The sequence below is a fragment of the Pelodiscus sinensis genome, chromosome 14 (assembly GCF_052426305.1).
Source record: "Pelodiscus sinensis isolate ZL-2025 chromosome 14, ASM5242630v1, whole genome shotgun sequence".
Taxonomy (NCBI): domain Eukaryota; kingdom Metazoa; phylum Chordata; order Testudines; family Trionychidae; genus Pelodiscus; species Pelodiscus sinensis.
In genome coordinates this window covers 17,839,223-17,857,922 of record NC_143065.1, presented here as the reverse complement: position 1 = coordinate 17,857,922, position 18,700 = coordinate 17,839,223, and the positions used below count along the sequence as shown (strand labels likewise).

General features: G+C 40.6%; 1 protein-coding gene across 4 annotated transcripts in view; it reads left to right on the top strand.

Annotated features, from left to right (window-relative positions):
- The window catches only part of TCF12 (transcription factor 12), a 350,149-nt gene that overhangs the window by 109,805 nt on the left and 221,644 nt on the right, over positions 1-18,700 (top strand). For 2 of the 4 annotated variants that reach the window (XM_075897314.2, XM_089782003.1), the window contains exons 4-5: positions 7,069-7,142; positions 13,662-13,730. In XM_075897314.2, coding sequence (XP_075753429.1) covers positions 7,069-7,142; positions 13,662-13,730 — 143 coding nt within the window. The remainder of the gene's footprint in view (positions 1-7,068; positions 7,143-13,661; positions 13,731-18,700) is intronic. The other 2 variants (XM_089782004.1, XM_089782005.1) reach the window with 1 other exon arrangement.

The window sequence follows — 18,700 nt, the reverse complement described above, 5'->3', positions numbered from 1 at the left end:
CACACTAGGCACAGGAAAGTGGCCGTCTAGGGCAGGAGAGCTGCCAGCCTGGCCACCCAGGAGCAGGAGTGCATGAAAATCAAGGGGGTCCACTGAGACCCCCGACCCTGAGCCCTGAGCTTACAATGGCCGTCCTGGGTCAGACCAAAGGTCCATCTAGCCCAGTAGCCTGTCTGTCGACAGCGGCCAACCCTAGGGACCCTGGAGGGGATGGACCGAAGACAGTGACCAAGCCATTTGTCTCATGCTATCCCTCTCCAGCCTTCCACAAACTTTGGGCAGGGACACCACTCCTACCCCCTGGCTAAGACTACTCCATGGACCCAACCTCCATTACAGGCAGTCCCCGACTTACGTGGATCCGACTTACGTCGGATCCCTAGATACGAACGGGGTGAGGCAACACCCGCACATGCGCAGCAGCATTCCCGGGGCTCGCTCACCTGGGTCCTAGGATCCTCCTCCTCCTCGGGCCGGCTCCGACTGGGGTCCCGCAGAGCTGCCGGGCAGAGGAAAAGTGCCTCCCCACGCCCGCTGCCCCCCCCCACCCCCCTGCCAGCAACAGGCTGCCCCCTCCCCTGAGCAACAGGCTGCCGAACAGCAGACAAAAGCAGCCTCTCCGCCCCTCCTCCCCTCTATACATGCCGGGCTCCCGGAGCGCAGCAGCGTCCCCGGGGGCTCGCTCACCTGGGTCCTAGAATCCACCTCCTCCTCCTCTTCGGCCGGCTCCAACTGGCCTCTGCCTGCAGCAGCTGGCCACAGGGACAGGGATCCCGCAGAGCTGCCGGGCAGAGGAAAAGTGCCTCCCCACGCCCGCTGCCCCCCCCCGCGGCCTCGCATCCTGCACGCCTCCCCCCTCCCCCCCTGCCAGCAACAGGCTGCCCCCTCCCCTGAGCAACAGGCTGCCGAACAGCAGACAAAAGCAGCCTCTCCGCCCCTCCTCCCCCTATACATGCTGGGATCCCTGGGCAAACAAAGACTCCACCAAAACAAACAAAGTGCTGGCCTCATTGTGTTAGCAAAAAAAGGACCCTCCTCCTAGAACCCTGGGTGGTGTGTGGAAATAAAGCTATTAGCTCAAAGCATGGTGCAGAGCTGCTTGGTATTTGATGAGTTACTCCTTTAGTCCTGAGTTTGTCACAGGGACAGAAATAGATGTGAAATCTTCTGAACAGGGGAACAGACAGCAAAACAAACATTAGAGGGGAGTTAACCTTTCCCTATGCTATCCAAAACTAAAAAAAATGTTTGGCTAGAGTTTCCCCTACAATATGTACCAGTTCCGACTTACATACAAATTCAACTTAAGAACAAACCTACAGTCCCTATCTTGTACGTAACCCGGGGACTGCCTGTACTTGATCTCACTTCCCTTTAAACTCTGTTCTAGTTGTAGCCTTCACAGCCTCCTGCAGCAAGGAGTTCCACAGGTTAACTATTTGCTTTGTGAAGAACAACTTTCTCTTACTAGTTTGAAGCCTGCTATCCATTCCTTTCCTTTGGTGTCCTCTAGTCCTTCTTTATGGGAACTCAGGAAGAACTTTTCTGAATGCACCCTCTCCACCCAACCCCTGCTTTTAGAGACCTCTATCCTGTCCCCCCTCTGTCTCCTCTTGTCTAAGCTGAACAGTCCCAGTCTCTGTAGCCTCTCTTCATCTGGGACCTGTTCCCAACCCCTGATCATGTTAGTTGCCCTCCCCTCTCCCAGCCTTTCTCTTCCCCTCTCCCACCTCCTTTTCCCAGTCTCCCCCAGTTTTGTTCAATAAAGACAGAGTCAATGTTGGAAGAAACGTTATCTTTATTTTGTACATCAGGAAGGGGGGCTAGGGAAGGGTAAGTGGAAGGAGGTGAAGGAGGAATGGGGCACGAGCCCCCGATGGGGAGGTCTGGGCTGGCTCTGCGGGCTTCTGGGGGTGGAAGCTCTCCTGCAGCCCCCCAATTGCCCCCTCTCCCCAGATGGCAGCCTGCGGCAAGTGCAGCCGGGCTGATGGCCGAGTGCTGTGATGTGCCCAGTGTGGGCACTCCGGGCACTCCAAGTCAGGACTGGTTTTCAAGCGGGGCACCCCTGAGAATTGTCTGTCCGGGGTGGGGGTCGGGTCCCTTTAAGCGCAGCCCTCGGCTAGCCTGAGACAGCATCTCCACGCTCTAAGTCCTCCTCTGATGCCCTGCCGGCACTGCTTCCGGCCATCCTTAAGCCCTGTTCAGGGTCCACTCAATGTGGACATGCTAGTTCGAATTAGCAAAACGCTAATTCGAACTAGTTTTTAGTTCTAGACGCGTTAGTTCGAACTAACTTAGTTCGAATTAGTTAATTTGAACTAATCTAATTCGAACTAACTCTGTAGTGTAGACATACCCTCCCTCCCTTGAACCTCTAGCCACAATGTTCTTTGGTCCATCTGTCCATTAAGATGGCCTTTTTATTAGCTATAACTTCAGCCAGAAGAATTAGTGATCTGCAAACATACAGGGTGGAGACCCATTATATACTGTCTCTCTCTACATAAAAAAATGTTTACTGTGGGACAGAGTGATGTCATTATCCTTCCTCCTCTTCCTCCTTCAGAGAGCTGGGGCTGGTGCACTGCAGCTATAGCCTAGGCCTGGTGACCCTTGGAGAGAGCTGGGGCTGCTGTGCTGTGGTGTCCCTCCATGCTGACTGGTGGCCGGGGGAGAGAGCCAGGGCTGGCACACCACGGCCTTGGCATGGCCCCCCTCCTTGCCAGCTGCGGGGAGAGAGCTGGGGCTGGCCAGGCCTCAGCCTTGAGGCCGGGGATGGGGGAAGGAGACAGGCCAGGGATGCCACGCCTCGGCCCAGCCCTCCCTAGTGGCCAGGGAGAGAGCTGGAGCTGCTTACCCCCCCCCAGAGAGAGGGGGTTGCCGAGTGTAGCAAGCAGTGTGTGCAGCCCCCTAGTCTTCTATAAAGAAAAGGTCTCCTTATGACCCCACCCTAGACTTGTTCCCAAAGTGGTTTTTGAGTTTCATCGGAGTCTGCTAATCCACTTACCAGTATTGTTTTTTCTTCAAAACTGCATGCCTTAGATGAAGAGAGATGGCTACATTCTCTGAATGTCTGAAGGACTTTGAACTTTTATCTGCAAAGAACAAAGGGTTTCAGACACCTAAACTATTTGTTTCTGTAGCAAAGTGATCAGTGGGTCAGTTATATTAACAAAGGTCTTGTCTTCACAAGACATTACATTCTGCTCCAGTTGTGAACTCTGAATAGAGCTGTGAGGACAGTACTATTACAGTCTGCTATTACTTCTGCATCCTCTCACCGGTCCCCTGTTTGGCTATTGCTTATTAATCTCTCATATATGGACTAGATGTAGTGACCATTGCTCAAAGAAGAGATGCAGGAGATTTTTTGAGGTCTGTGGTCCCGATCTGTATTCTACAACCCACCTTCTGTCCCCTCTGCTACAGATTCTTTGAACTGAAATAAGAATGGTAAACTGGAGAGGGGTTGGCCTGCACCACCTTTTATGAGGAAAGCTACTAAGCATATACAGGCTGCTGGATGTGCTTGCAAAACATCCTGGACTCAGGAACATGGTGTGTATGCATGTCCCACGTGTGGAATAAAGATAAGAACCATTAATCTCAAAAACTCAACAGATACAGGTAAATACATGTTTTTCTAGGAAGTTCTCTTGTTGACTGGTTTTGAACTGCATCTTTTCCTCCTCCAAACATTTTATCTATTTGTGAAAGAAACAGTTTAGTTTCATTATAGTAAGAAAGTGGAACACAACAGCACGTATTCATCTATGTCCTGATTTAGTGAAGCTCTTAAAGGTGTGCTTAAGTTCTATTGAGTTGAATTTGGAAGTCAAAATGACTTAAGTACAGGGTTTGCTGAGGGAGAACTATAGATCTTAAGATGTGTTTTGAGAATTATATATTTTTCTTACATTAGATCCTGGATTGAATAAATAACCTATTTTCTTATTAAGTTTTTTTCTAAAATTATTTTCATACTACACCTCTGTTTGGAACTAAGGCACTAGGAGACTTGTTATAATAATACTTGCATTATTACAGCTATTGTTCCTGGGAGAAAGGAATCACTTGTGCCAAAAGATGACTTTTGCCTTTGTCAGTGCCAGCCATGACTTTTTGTTCAGTTCCTGGATCAGTTACAATAAAACTACTACAGTGCTGTCAGCTGCAGAATGCGGCAAACTCGCAGAAATTGCTGGCTTTGTAAAGTGTTTTTGCATTTCTAAAGAGCACTTTCTCACGCTGTAGGCCTTTCTTGTGCTACACCACGGGGGTCCAGCACTTTTTAGCTGATGGCAGGGTAGTATAATTAACAATCCAGTACAAAATGTTTTCTGCTTGCTGTCTTTTAAGGAGCTATAGTTAAAATATCGTTGCAGTGTTACATTCTTTAGGGAAACAATGTTTAGATCACTGTATAATCCTTAGTTCTCTGCAGTTCAAGTTATGTATTCTGTGTCTCCTTTCTTAATGTCTCATGCTTTTATTTTGCAGTTAGGCCAGTTTAATGTGGACTGTAACATACATGGATGTTTATTCTGTAGTTGTAATGTTCATAATGGCTCATTGTTATGGAGTTCAATATACAGTATTGGGTAGTATGTGTGACGTAATCATGCACTTGATGCTTTCTATAGTGAGATTTTGCAGTGACATAATTAAAAACTATATGCTGTATATCAAATCTTACCTTAAAGGTCTGATTGGGAGGAAGGAGGAAAGAAATAGCATTGCTATTTTTGAAGCTTAGATGGAGAGAGGCATGAAATATAGAATAGAAATTTCTGTTCTTCTGTACAAGTGCACAGACTAATTGTTGGAATAATATTTTCAAGCAGCAGTTATCAGATGGCTTTTGAGGTACATATTAGTGCTCCAATAGTGAAGTGCATCAGTTTTGCATGATCAGATTTCTCGAAGCAGTTCATATTTCAAATGGAAGAAACAAATTTTCCTGAAATCCATCTGTCTTTTTCTGGTAGGGGTAATCCTATGTTGGGAATGTGTTTGTAATCTTGCAGTTTGTAATCTTGCAGTAACATTAGCTGCTGTGGAGGGGGTGAATTAAAATATTTTGAATGGTTAATTGTGTATGGGGATTAATTCTAATATGGATTCACTTGTTCACAAAGTAATATTTCATTGGTTAAATATTTTACTTTCCAGTTAAAACTACAATAGGTTAAATCTCCCCATCTCCTCCTTCCCTTCCTTACTTTTTGTTAACTGAATATTGTAATCTGGGTTTGCATAAAGGGCACTGACTCCAAAGGAGCTGTTATACAACTGGAAGAGTTGGCATACTGGGGTTTTTCTATATTTAACACTTAACTTAACATTTAACACTTAAAAATAATCATTGCTAATTTTTCTGTGAAAATTTATGGTGAAAGCCTACGTTAAGGTAGAATAGTGATAGAAATGTAGTCGTGTTAGTCTGGTGTAGCTGAAGCAAAATACAGGACTATGTAGCACTTTAAAGATGGTTTATTAGATGATGAGCTTTCGTGGGCCAGACCCACTTCCTCAGATCAAATAGTGGAAGAAAATAGTCACAACCATATGTACCAAAGGATACAATTAAAAAAAAAAAAGAACACATATGAAAAGGACAAATCAAATTTCAGAACAGAAGGAGGATGCGGGGGGTTCCACACTAATACCAACCCTGATACCTTCCCTTGCAACAAACCCCGTTGCCAGCTTTGTCCACATATTCACTCTGCTGATACCATTATTGGACCTAACCAAGTGAGTTATAAGATCAAGAACACACATTCCTGCGCATCCAGAAATATAATCTATGCTATCATGTGCCGAAAGTGTCCGTCTGCTATGTACATTGGACAAACGCCTCAGACACTTTGCCAAAGGATCAATGCCCACAAAACAGATATTAGACAGGATCACAAAGAAAAAACAGTTTCTTGCCATTTCAGCCAGAAAGGACATTGTCTCAACGACTTAATTACCTGTATCCTTCTTCAAAAGCCTTTTAAAACTGCACTTGAAAGGGAATCCTCTGAACTGTTATTCATGCTAAAATTCGACACTTTGCGCGGGGGTCTCAACAAAGACTCTAGTTATCTTACCCATTACAAAGAGAGCTTCCCCAATTATCACCTCTAATATCATTAGCTCACAGACATTTACCTTTCCCCTGCTCTCCCCCCCCCCCCGTATTTTGCTTGAGCTAAGGTAGAAATTCTACCATCACTGCTATGCACAGTATGAGGACAAAGAGCAGGTGACCTTAAACGTCATATAGTAATTATACAGTTAAAAATGTTTGTATGTTTAAGAGTATCTGTCCATTTAGCCATTTTTTTCCTCAGCAAGATCTTCCATTTCAAAACTGGAGCTTTAAGGACCCTTTCCTAAATTGATCTTAGTCTAGTTTAATTTTACTTACTGGAGCTGAACATTGACGCTTCTTAACTGTGGCTGCTGAGGGATGTGAATATTTGTGGTGAATCTCCAAATAGCTTTGTCACTTACTGCTATTTAAGTAACAAGAGACCGGAGCTGAAAATAATACTTACACTTCACTAATTCAGATCACTCTGGAAACCTTTAGCTAGCTAATTTTTAGTTAATTTTTAGCTAGCTAATGTGACAACACCTTTGTGGGATAATTATTACCCTATTTTACAAATTGGGAAAATTCAGGCAAATATATTGTCACTTTTTGAAAGCCACATAATAATTCATTGGTGCAGCCAGGGTGAGAAACCAAGAGCCTCTTGTCCTGTTGTCTTGTTTGGTACACCATCTGTGCTGCCTTTCTGTGGTGAACCTGGATCACTTGTATTAAGCCCCACGCAAGGCTATCTAGTACTTTACACTCACTTTTCACCAGCTACAGGTCTCTGAATCTGGGTTATATTAATCAGACAGCAGGCCAATTGTTTGTTGTTCGCTAGATTAATCCTGTTCTGTATCTAGAAATACTATTGAGGCTACATGTGGAAGAATGATACAAACTATTGCACAACATAATATTATGGTACCTTTTCATCTTAGTATTTTATGATGCACATGAACTTTTCTTTTTGTTGTTAGGTATGGATGAACGAACAGGTGCTGCATCTTGGGGAACAAGTGGGCAACCAAGTCCTTCATACGAGTCTTCAAGGGTAAGGTTTCCAGTTAACTCTAAGGAGATTTGGGAATGGTCCACAAAAAGATGGCATATTGAGCAAGAACATCTGATGTGGCAGTACAGGAGGCCCCCAAGATGCAACCACCCGAGTTCCTCCCCCCCCCCACTTAAAACCATTATTGTAAGTGCAGAAGGGGCCGAAAACCACCGGCTTACGTCCCTCGCCCACATTTACAACGGCGTATGACACCTACCATAAATGCAGGTTCGAATTACAACACCCCCGACTTGCGATGCTTCGTGCGGAGCCAATTGCGTCACAAGTTGGGGGCCTCCTGTATTTGTGAGGAATGTATCCCTTCAAACATTTGCATTAGCATCTCGTGATGATATATTTTGATGACTTTACATGTAACACTAATAGTACTGGTTGGTACTTGTATAGTATAGTACTCTACAATACAGAAATAAATAATGCTTTTATAGGCCTGGTGTACACTAAAGAGTTAGGATAATGTAAGGTAGCGTATGTCAACCTAAATATGTACATACTACACCTTTACTCTTGCCAGGATAGTGCCATACTACAGTGACTTAATAACCACCTGCAAGAGAGAAATGGGGCTTATGCTAGTGTAGTTAGGGCAATGCAATGTCCATGTAAAAAGTTGTAACAGGAAGGAGTGAGAAAAATGATTCTTCTTTACCTTTGAGGATAGAACAAGAAGCAGTGAGCTCAAATTTCAATATGGGCAGTTTAAGTTGGATATTAGGGAAAAACTTTCCAACTGTCAAGGAAACCTTGGGCTGTCACTCCGGAGTGATTGTTGGTGGTGGGAGATTTCAGCTAGACCCTGTCTGCTCCCTGGGCTGCTGGCTTCTCACTTGGAGCCAGGCTGCTTCAGGGGTCTCAACTACTTGCTCCCAATGGGGCTGCTGCCTGGGGTCCCCCCTTCAAGCAGGGCAGCATTTACTGAATTCTCCTTTGCTCACCAGGCGCAAAGGTGCTGTCTGGGCTTTCTGCTCCCTATTATAAACATGGCTGCACCGAGGCTCCCTGCTGGGAACCTGGTAGCTTCCTAGGCTCTTGGGTGCACAGCTCCTTGCTTGGAGCATGAATGGCTGCTGTACTTCTGGCAGTTGGTGGAGAGCTAAGATCCCAAGAGTGGTGGTAGTTGGGCTCTTACACAGAGCTATGTAGAGCTGAAAGCCTGGAGTCTCAGCTCCTTCCCCCCCTCCACTCCTGTGAATTCAGTGGAAGTGCTCCTGATGGGGGGATTCACCACTGACAGGAGGAGGGCTGGGAGGACATGAACCGTCACAGGAATTACTGTGGTAGTTGTAAATCGACCTAACCTAGATTGACTGAAGTTTGTAGTGTAGGCTTGCCCTTTTATGCTAAATCTTATGATACTCCTTTCTTTTATGGTAAAGATATATTATTCTTATTTTACAGTGGGGAAATTGGAGTAGAAATTAAGTAGCCAATTCAGCTATTTAAATTTCTTTAAAATGAACTTCTTTAATACTCTTTATTAAGTTTGATTGGTAAAACTGCATGATAAAACAGTGCCCAAAAACCAAATGTCCCCTTTTCTCCCCAAAGCAGCTTGTCCATGATCCTGCTCACCCAGTCATTCTCCTCCTTATGTATGCCCCTTCTTCTCCCATGAGTCAGCAAATTCAGTTATTGGTGAACTAATTGACAGAAACAGATTTAGGAGCAGGAGTCTCAACTGTGCAGACATTCTTCCTTAGCCCCTTTACATTTATCCAAAGGTCTTTTAACTTCTATGCCATAGATCCGTGGTGTCCAACCAGTTGTAAAGCAGTAGCAACTATAGCAAATGAGCCACACTCAACTGGCCAAATAGCCACACATGGCTGGTGGCTAGTGTGTTGGACACCATGACCATAGATGATCTCTGTTGATGTGGGATTGCAAAAGGAGAAGGACAGGTTCAGAGGTAACCATATTTTAGCCTGTGAAGTTAAAAACAGCATCCTAAATTTTGCCTGAAATATAAGTAGGTGCAGTGCCTGAAAACAGATGCAACATGTTCTGTGTGAGAACTGCTCTGCAAGTGGACAGCTGCATTTTGCACCAGCTGAAGTTTCTGGATGATCTTATGGTATAGGTCAGTTACAGATGGAATTAGTGGTTGAGACAGGATCAGAACTCAGGAATTCTAGCTTCCGGTCATGCTCAGAATATGAGACCAGGTATGTCTTAAATAAAGAAATGATACTTGAAATCTGAGAGTATTTTTCTTCTGCTTGAAGTTTGTAAAAGGAATGTTACAAGTCTCTCCATTTTATTTTTAGACTCATATGGTGAGGGAAAAAATGACTTGCTTTCACAAAGGATATATCTACATTTAAAGATCTAAGTTACATCAATATATAGCTATGGCAGTAACTAACTTGCTTCTGCACATCCTCACTATGCTCCTTGTCAGTGCTGTGCATTGTTAGTAGGAGTGTTTGTGCCGATTGAAATGTCAGTGTGGGGCATTGTCGGATGGCTTCTGAAAGCCAGCAACAATTGATGTAAGCAGTGCAGTGTCTACAACTGACACCCCATCAACCTGTGCGTAGGGCCCTACCAAATTCACAGCCATGAAAAATATATCATGGGCTGTGAAATCTGGTCTTTTTTGCGCTTTAAACCTATATGGGGAGACCAGTATTTTTCAAATCGAGGGTCCTGACCTAAAGAGGGTTTGCTGTAGGAGTTGCCAGGGTATTTGAGGGGGGTCGAGGTATTGCCACCCTTAGATCTGTGTTATTTTCAGATATGGGTGGATGGAGATTGACAGCTGTTAGTGAGACACCCAGCTCTGAAGGCGGTACCTCACCATCAGCAGTGCAAAAGTAAGACTGGCAATACCATACCATGCCACCCTTATTTCTATATTACTTTTTCAGATCTGGGTGGTCAGAGCGTAGTGGCTTCTGACTAAGGGCCCAGTTCTGCAGGCAGCTGTGTAGAAGTAAGGTTGATAATACCATACCATGCCATCTTTACTTTTTGGCTGCTGCTGGCAGCTGCTTTGCTTTCAGAGCTATGTTCTCAGCCAGCCGCTGCTGCTCTCCAGATGTCCAGCTCTGAATGGAGCACTGCCATCAACAGCAGTGCAGAATTAAGGATAACAGAATCACAACTCCCCCTTCAATTACCTTGTGATCCCCACCCAACTCCTTTTTGGGTCAGGAACCCTACAATAGTAACACCATGAAATTTCATATTTAAATAGCTGAAACCATGAAGTTTATGATTTTTAAAAATCCTATGAATATGAAATTGAACCAAAATGGTCCATGAATTTGGTAGGGGTGTCACTGCAGGTCTCATGAATGGGTAGTTAAGTCAATGCAGAAGCCGAGTTACGTTGATCGGATCAACATTTTAGCATAGTTGCTTAGAGTTAGGTTGATGTATGATGCTTTGCAGCGACTAAGGTCTATAGCGTAGACCAGAGTGAAGTCTGAGGTAGTTTTACATGGTACTTAACATGTTACAATTTTTACCTCATTTCTGCAACATGGAAATTGTAGAACATGTTGTATGTCTTTGTATAGCAACTTTTAAAGAATTTGTAACTTAAGACACAAAGTTACAAATGACTCTGTAGTCATTTTTACATTTGAAATGGCACCATATACATAGTCACGTATTGGTATTTTTTTTCCTGTGTGTCTTGAACACATTGATAATTCTAAGTGAAAAACTTTTATATAGCTATTAATTATTGAAATGCTGAATTACCCTACTAGGATTCGAGCCTGTGCTGCTTTGGTTGTGTATCTTATGTTGATCACCTGTGTCTGAATTTGTAGTGTCACATATATATGGATTCTTCTTCTAATAATATGAAGTTGAAACTTTGCTTTTAGATGAAGCAGATAATTAAAACCTTTATGTGTTGGTCAAACATCAGGCATACGTGAATTACACACCAAAGTTGGAAAATACAGATGTTGATGTCATAGTATGCCTGAAGTTAGTGGGAGGACAAGAAATTAATTAATTTTGTTGCTCTTAAGGCTTTGAAAGAACCATGAATGTAAGCCTGGATTGAGCTATACAGAAACTCCTCAATAACTTAAATCAAATCCTGCCATTTTTACTCACTTATTATAATCATGCTTACCACGGGAAGGTTCTCTCTGATATGTTAATTTGCCTATCAAAGATAATACTGAACCTGGGTAAAATTAATGTGCCTATTCAAAGATAATATTAAACCTGGGTAAAGTTGGCAGAATGTGGCCTTAAATCCTTATTCTGCTGTTCCTGTCATACTAGTAAATACTTCATATTGTCCTGTAACAGTAATTTAGGATATGTCACCATGGGTTTGTTACATAGTTCTATGAACATCTAAGAAAACGTAAAATCAGGGTTCTGAATGTGCTCATGCAAATGTAAGTCTTGGGTGAATTTTGGATGAATAAAATAGAATTACATGTGCTTCCAAGTGCGTTCATGCTTTTTTTTACTGTAAATGTTGATAAACATTGATTTCACCATAAACACACAAACTAATGAAAAATATTTCTATTGATGGTGATCAAAATTTTATAGATAGGCAAATTAAGAAAAATGCTGCTTTCAGGACTTATTAAAGTTAAAATACAGTGCATTAGGCTTTGAATTAGCTTGTTGCAAATGGACTAGTAGAAATTGGTATGATTTGATTTAAGAATATTTATTTTGTATAGTTTGACATGTGATGTAGACAATTTGTAATTTAATAATTTATAAAGTTTAACTTTTTGAATCTCAACGTATACAGTAATCAGTTGTATGACACACAAGTCCCATAATTTCATGCCTGTGTGAAAATTTAAGTAGATGCAAATTTGATTTAAAAACTTTTTAAAAATTGATATCTGTCAAAATTATACAAAATTAAACATCAAATTCTGCTGAACCTAGTTTTAAGGTAAAAATACACAGACTAGAAAACAGTGTATAGAAAAGGTCTTCTTTTAAGACTGTATTCAACTGGAAATGAAACAACATTAGAAATTATAGTGAGCCCCAGATGGTATAATCTTTTGTGTATTTTTCTCCTTATTAAACTCATTTTATTTCTTGCAGTGTTTAAGAACCTGTGGCCCTTGAGGCAAGAATTCCTTTAACTTCAGTTGGGAGTTCTGCCAGAATAAGGACAACAGGATCCAGCTCTAAAAAAAGAAAGTGTAAAATAGTCCAAGACTTTGGTTAAATGTTCTTGTTACAAATTGTACTTCGGAACAGATCTTTTTATGCTACTTTTTTTTGCATAATTTTTGGAAGTTAATTTTATAAACAGAGCTAATCCATTATCCAACATACAGTGTGACTCTAGGGCTGACCATAACAGTTCTTTGGGGAAGGGCATTCTGAGTAGCTGTCTCTCCTTAGGCTGCTTGTGCAGTGCTGCTTCTGCATTCAAGTTTAATGGCCAGTGGAGCAGCGATTTCATATTCTACCCACAGCACCATGTGGTGGCCTCAGAAGGTGCCCCAGGAATTCTCCCTATGCAAGCTTTTAGCATCCAGAACTATGTGCATCAGGCAGAGTCCTCTGCAGTTGCAGAATAGTAAGGAGGCAGAGCAAATGATGTGCACATCAGATGACTATCTTGGTTTATGGTGATAATTAGATACCCAAATCAATTCCAGAAAGTTCAAAAGGTGTAGTGAATGTAGTTGGATCCAGTATGACATTCTTTCATTGCATATATGAAAATATTTAAAGGAGGGGGCGGAGTTTTCTTTATATTTTTGTATGAAATGTTGAATGAGGCATAGCTGTTCGTGTTGTCTGCTCTTTCTACGTGTAAATAACATCTTCATGTGTATTAAAGGAATACTCCAGTGCTGTTTTCTCAAAAATCAATAACTTTATTTATGGTTTATGATTTATTACTGTCTACTTAAAAGTGCTATAATATAGAACTTATTCCATGGTGTCCACATCTTTCTGCAAAAAATAGGACAGGGAGAAACTCCATTCTGCTTTGAAATCAATGGGAAAGCATTGGGCTTAATGTAGCAAGTTTAAAGACAACTGACTATATATTTATTTATAAGTTTGTGTGTGTGTGTCTTGTGGGTATGGTTTGTGGGTTTTTTTGCTTTTGTTTAGGTGTAAAATTTTATTTTAGCTTGCGAGTCTTTATTTGGTATTGGTTGATGTCCAAGTATTTCAGATGAGGATAACATGATTTACGCTCTGTACCCTAACAAGAGCAGAGGACAAATCGGGCTACAAAGCATGAGAAAAACTTGTTCTGAGTGTGCTGATCTAGGTTTTGGGAATGAAGATCAGACAAACTGTTTTTAGGGAGCAGGCATAATGGTACAGGTTATGCTTTTTTCTGAGGTTCCTAGATCTTGTCTAGTGATAAACTAAAGAAACAATACAAATTTAAAAGAAAACAACTAAACTCACCTGTCTCTATTTTAACATTTTGAAACAGAGTCCAGTGCTCTTCCCATTGATTTCAATACAGAATGTTCAGTCATGTCCTAATTATTCTTACTACTTGCATGTTTACAGGAAAATGGCAGTCTCCATGGAAAAAGCTCAGACATCTCCACAGCCATAGAAAAGTTGAAACCTCAAGAGGTACTGCTTAATCTGTTTCTAATTTGAGTGTGTGATTTATCTTCCTGTAGTCTCATGCGGGAGTTTTCCTTTAAAAGAGTACATTGACTTAACTGTTTGACTCTAAATCAGTGACAGAATGTGGCTGAGATTCTCAAAAGTGCCTAAAGGACTTAGGAACTCAATTCCCATTGGAAATGAAATGACGGTCAATGGAAGTCAGGCACCTACGTCCCTTAGCCTCCTTAGAAAATCCTAGTCTACATATTTAGTTATACATTTTAACAAATAAGCTTGAAAATGTATATTTTGCAGTCATTTTACTGCCTGTACTTCACATCCCATCACACCCCAGTTCACATTTGTGAATCTAGGAATGTTGACTATCATCCTATTAGGTAAAACAAATTAGGGAGAACTTGTATCACAATATTACTGTGATAACCTCAGATTGGGATGCAAAAAGGGGCACAAATCAAGACAGGCAACTTTTGTGTACAAAATAGAAGGTGTTCATGATTGTCAATTCTGTTATAGATGCAAATTTCTTATTCAAACGAGTGCTTAAAATGACATAGTTTTGGACCTGTGAATATTTGTATCAAATCCTAAACCCATAACATGCTAAATCTGGTATAGTGAACTGTGGCAATCAGTTTAGATTGCTCCCTGTCTGAACAAGATGTTCAACTGGGTTTTTCATTGTAAATACTTATGAAAAAAATCATAAGAAATGATTGCCTTGGCCATAAAGACTTTCTCTTTTACAGGAATGAATCAGAAATGGTAATTAGTGGGTCTAGTGGAACTCTGCAAAACTCTGACATCTGTCCTGTCTTTCAGATGATTACACTGAAGTCTTATTTATGATGATGTGTTAACCTTTCTTTCTGTTGGATTGTGTGTTTTCCCATGAATCTTAGGTCACATGTAAAGGAATAAGTATAGTGATGTTTGCATGCGCTACATGTGCCCCAATGCTTATTAGCATGTATTGGGTGCTTCCTTAAAGCAGGGGTGAGGAACTTCATGCCCAGGGCCTGGATGTGACCCTCAGCTTGCCTGGATCCAGCCCCCAAGGCTCAGAGATACCCCCGCATTGGGGAGCCCACACTGGTGCTCCAGCCCCACTGCCACCCAGAGGGCTGGAACATACAAAATCTACTAGCCTCCCCCCCCCCACCCCCGGCTCTGATGTGCGAAGGGAGTGTGAGGATGTGAGGAGTGCCTTTTTCCTTCTTAGTCAGAGACTTCTTGCTTTGCTTCTCATTTGTGTGCAGCCTCCGACTGATTTTCCTGTGGGTTGGTGGCCCCACCCTTGCCTTAAAGAGTAACATAGAATTATTTTTTTTTCATTTGGATTCAGTATCCTTTGCATTTGCACTGTTGCAGCCTTCTGTTCTAAAAAGATGTAAAGTTGTTCTTTGAAAGTCTTGCTAAAAACACTTAGACCCTAATTCTGTAGTACTTAACAGAGGGAAATGTCAACTGAATCCTGTGAGATTTTGGCCCTTCACTCTCAAGAGTTATTCTTCTAGTAATGATATACCTACCAATATCCAGCATTTCCACTTCTTTGTGTATTGTCCTTTATAGAAGAAAACTCATATCATGGGAACAAATTGGTGTAATTTCTGTGTCTCGGATAAACATTGCCTTTTAATTAAAGGTTATTCTATTTCTACTATGGTATTTACTGCACTTTGAATAATGATATCTTTTATTTTTGTGAATTAAACACCTGTGTGCTTGATGCTTTCTTTGTTTTTGTTCTAACAATGCCTGTTTAATAAAAGGAACAACTTTGTTTTGCATCTGTTCAGATGTGTCTCTCCAAAGGAAAAATATTTAAAAATACTAAAATCAACCATTTCTCCCTGTGGTAGGCTTCTTTAGTATTTAATAGGCAAAAACCTAGGCCATAATTTAACTGTTATATTTTCTTCCTGGAATCTAAGTTGCAAGTGTTTGTGTGCAGTTCTGGCACATATGATAAAATAAGTACTATTAAATGTAATAAATAAATGAATACGTGTTTCAGTATAGTTCAAGTTGGGAACCAATTTTGATAATAAGTATGCATTTTTTCTTTCTGTGCTTCTAGGAAAAAAGTTTTCTTCCCCTATATATATATGTATATATATATATATATATATATACATACACCGTAACTGTTCCTTCTAAATACAGTCGTGTAAAACTACATGAAACCAGAGTTGGGTGGCTACAATAAATTTAGACCGTACTCTAGCATCAACAGATTGTATGGCCTAACCATCATTATGTCTGAAATAGCTGAAAATATATTTTAGAGGCCAAAGGGGTATAGTTTGTTTCCATCTGACTTCACTTTTTACACCAATAGTACATTTTAATTTGGTAAGAAATCAAAAACAGTATCAAGAAAAGATAGCAAGTTTTGAAATAGTGTTTTATACCTCTTAATCTCAGGTACAAAACGAGAGAGGAAGCTGTTAAATAGCAAAGCAAGACAAGAGAGATACAGAACTCCAGTAAGTGTTATCTAGTCTATTGTGTTTGTGTCCTTTTTGTCCTTTTGTTTTTTGCTGTTTATATGCTTCCTCTAGTTTATTATTTTGTACCTGAAAAGATTATCTGGTATGAAATTCTATTTAAAAAAACCCAAACAAACAAAACTTCCTGCACTCAAGGGTCAAGAGGTTTTTCCAAACGTAACGTAACGTGTTTATGTAATTAATTTGATACATGTTTCTAGACACTGAGTGCCAAAATATAGTCTCCAAACACCATGTGAAGGTATCTAAATATCTCAGACATATTTGTTAATATGCTAGTTTGTCGTGTAGTTTTTTTCCCCAGAGTTTTCCAAGCTTTGTTGAAAGGCTATATTATTCAGTTTTTCAATTCAGTGTGCAGGTTTCATATATATATATAATAATTTCCTAGAGTATCGAGTGAAGCATTGAATTCTGTTTGCAGATTAGTTTCCAACAATAAAACATAGTTCTTTGCGTATGATTCTTAGGAAAGAGACAAATAAACCTTTTCCTGCTTTAATAGAGTGTTCAGTGTAGGAGATTTTTAAGGTACAATTGGGTATTTGGGATAACTAGATTCAGTGGCTCTCTAAATCATTACAACTTCAGTGTAACTTTTGACTCAGAAACCAGGGGGAATCTATGACAGTTCCAAAATGGAGTACTTCAGTGAATAATTGTTTGAATTCATTCTCCAAAGTTCTAAAATATGGAGGGTGCATAGGTTTCTAGTTCTATGTTTCTCCTCTGTGAGAAGCTGCTTATCTGTTTCAACATAGTATCTGTAACATTAACAAAATACTTTATAAGCTTCAGAGGGGTAGCCAAGTTAGTCTGTACAGGATAAACTTAAAAAACAACAAATAATTGTTGCACTTATATATATATATATATATTTATATATATATATATTTATAAATAAAGTTTGTTAGCACTTTAAAGACTAACAAAACGTGTAGAAGGTATCATGAGCTTTCATGGGCACTTACTTTATCACAGTTTGAGACTGCATAGCAGATTTGTGGATCAAGTGGTATTCTACCAAGGAAAGACAGAATACCAAATAATAGAGACAGACAATAGTGAGCTGGGACTAAAAAGGCTGGGGACTGGCAAGGTAAGCAAAAACGGGATGAAAAGTAGGATTTTCAGTTAACTTTGATTATAAGGGAGGAGTTTATATGTTTCCTTATTTATGAAGTAATATATTCATTCTCAACCTTGTTTCTATCAAAATCCTGTGTAACACCAGGAAAAAAGTTTCCTGTCTGCCATTTTGTATGGTTAGTTAGAAGGGGAAAGTGTTCACAATCTCCAGGCTGAGAAGTCATGTGTGACTAATTCTATACTGAACTTTAAACATTTAATCTTGGTATCTTCTGATAGAAAGTGTTAAATACTGTGTTTAGCTTTCAGACTGTAAGGGTGCATCTACACTACACTCTTATCTTGAAAAAAGTGATGCAATTTGCATAGCTTATTTTGAGTTAATGTAAAAATAGAGAGCTATTCCGAAAGGTCCCTTAATCCTCATGGAACAAGGTTTACAGGGTTGTTGGAATAGTGGGCTGTTAGTTTGAAAGCTATTTCAAACTAACGGGCGCGCTGTCAAGATGCGGAAAATGCTATTTCGGAATAACGGAAGTATCCCGAAATAGCGCCGCTGTCTAGCTGTGCCCTAAGTGTCGTACACAGTGTGAATCATTATCTTTGAACCTGACTGTTTAGATTTTTACTCTGCAGCCATTTATAATGGTGACTGATAATCATTCTCTAGCATTTATTTGAGGTGATAATGTCAAATATATGTTTGTAATGTGGAGCCAATAAGTCTTGTTGAAACATGTCAGCATTGTTTTCAAATGAACCCTTAACATGTCACCTCCATGTCCATCTGTTTCCATTTTTATTTTTTTCACTTGAGAAAGTCTTTGAGTCTGTTACTCATATTAAATGTTTACTAACCATTATTGTGAGACTCTTAGAATATTTCACATTCTGTTAAAATGTATAGCCTGAGGTGTTAGTATCGGTACTTTGCTGCAGTATGAGATCATTGGGGTTTTTCCACCTTGGGCAATTGGAACTGAGGCATATCATCAGTGTAGTGCGGTTGATCTCCAGGGCAAAGAGGAAGGTGACATACTTACAACGGAGGCGTCTCTGTCTCTTGTTGTTTTTAATAATAAACAACATTAGGGTCAGCCATGGAGGAAATTGCTTGAGGATGGGAATTGTGTTTTGTAGCTTGAACTAGTCTTTAATGTTTGTTGATTATGAATGAAATTTTAGATCTGTTACAGTAGTATTGTTAGAATAAAAATGTACACAAAGGTTCTTGACATGTATCTTTCTTTATGTATACAACTTCAATAGAAATTTCAAATTTCTAAGGAGGCATCTGTAATACCTGTGTTACAGTTCCAGGGTGAGCTACATGTTGACCCCACTGTCTCTTTATGGGCACTACTT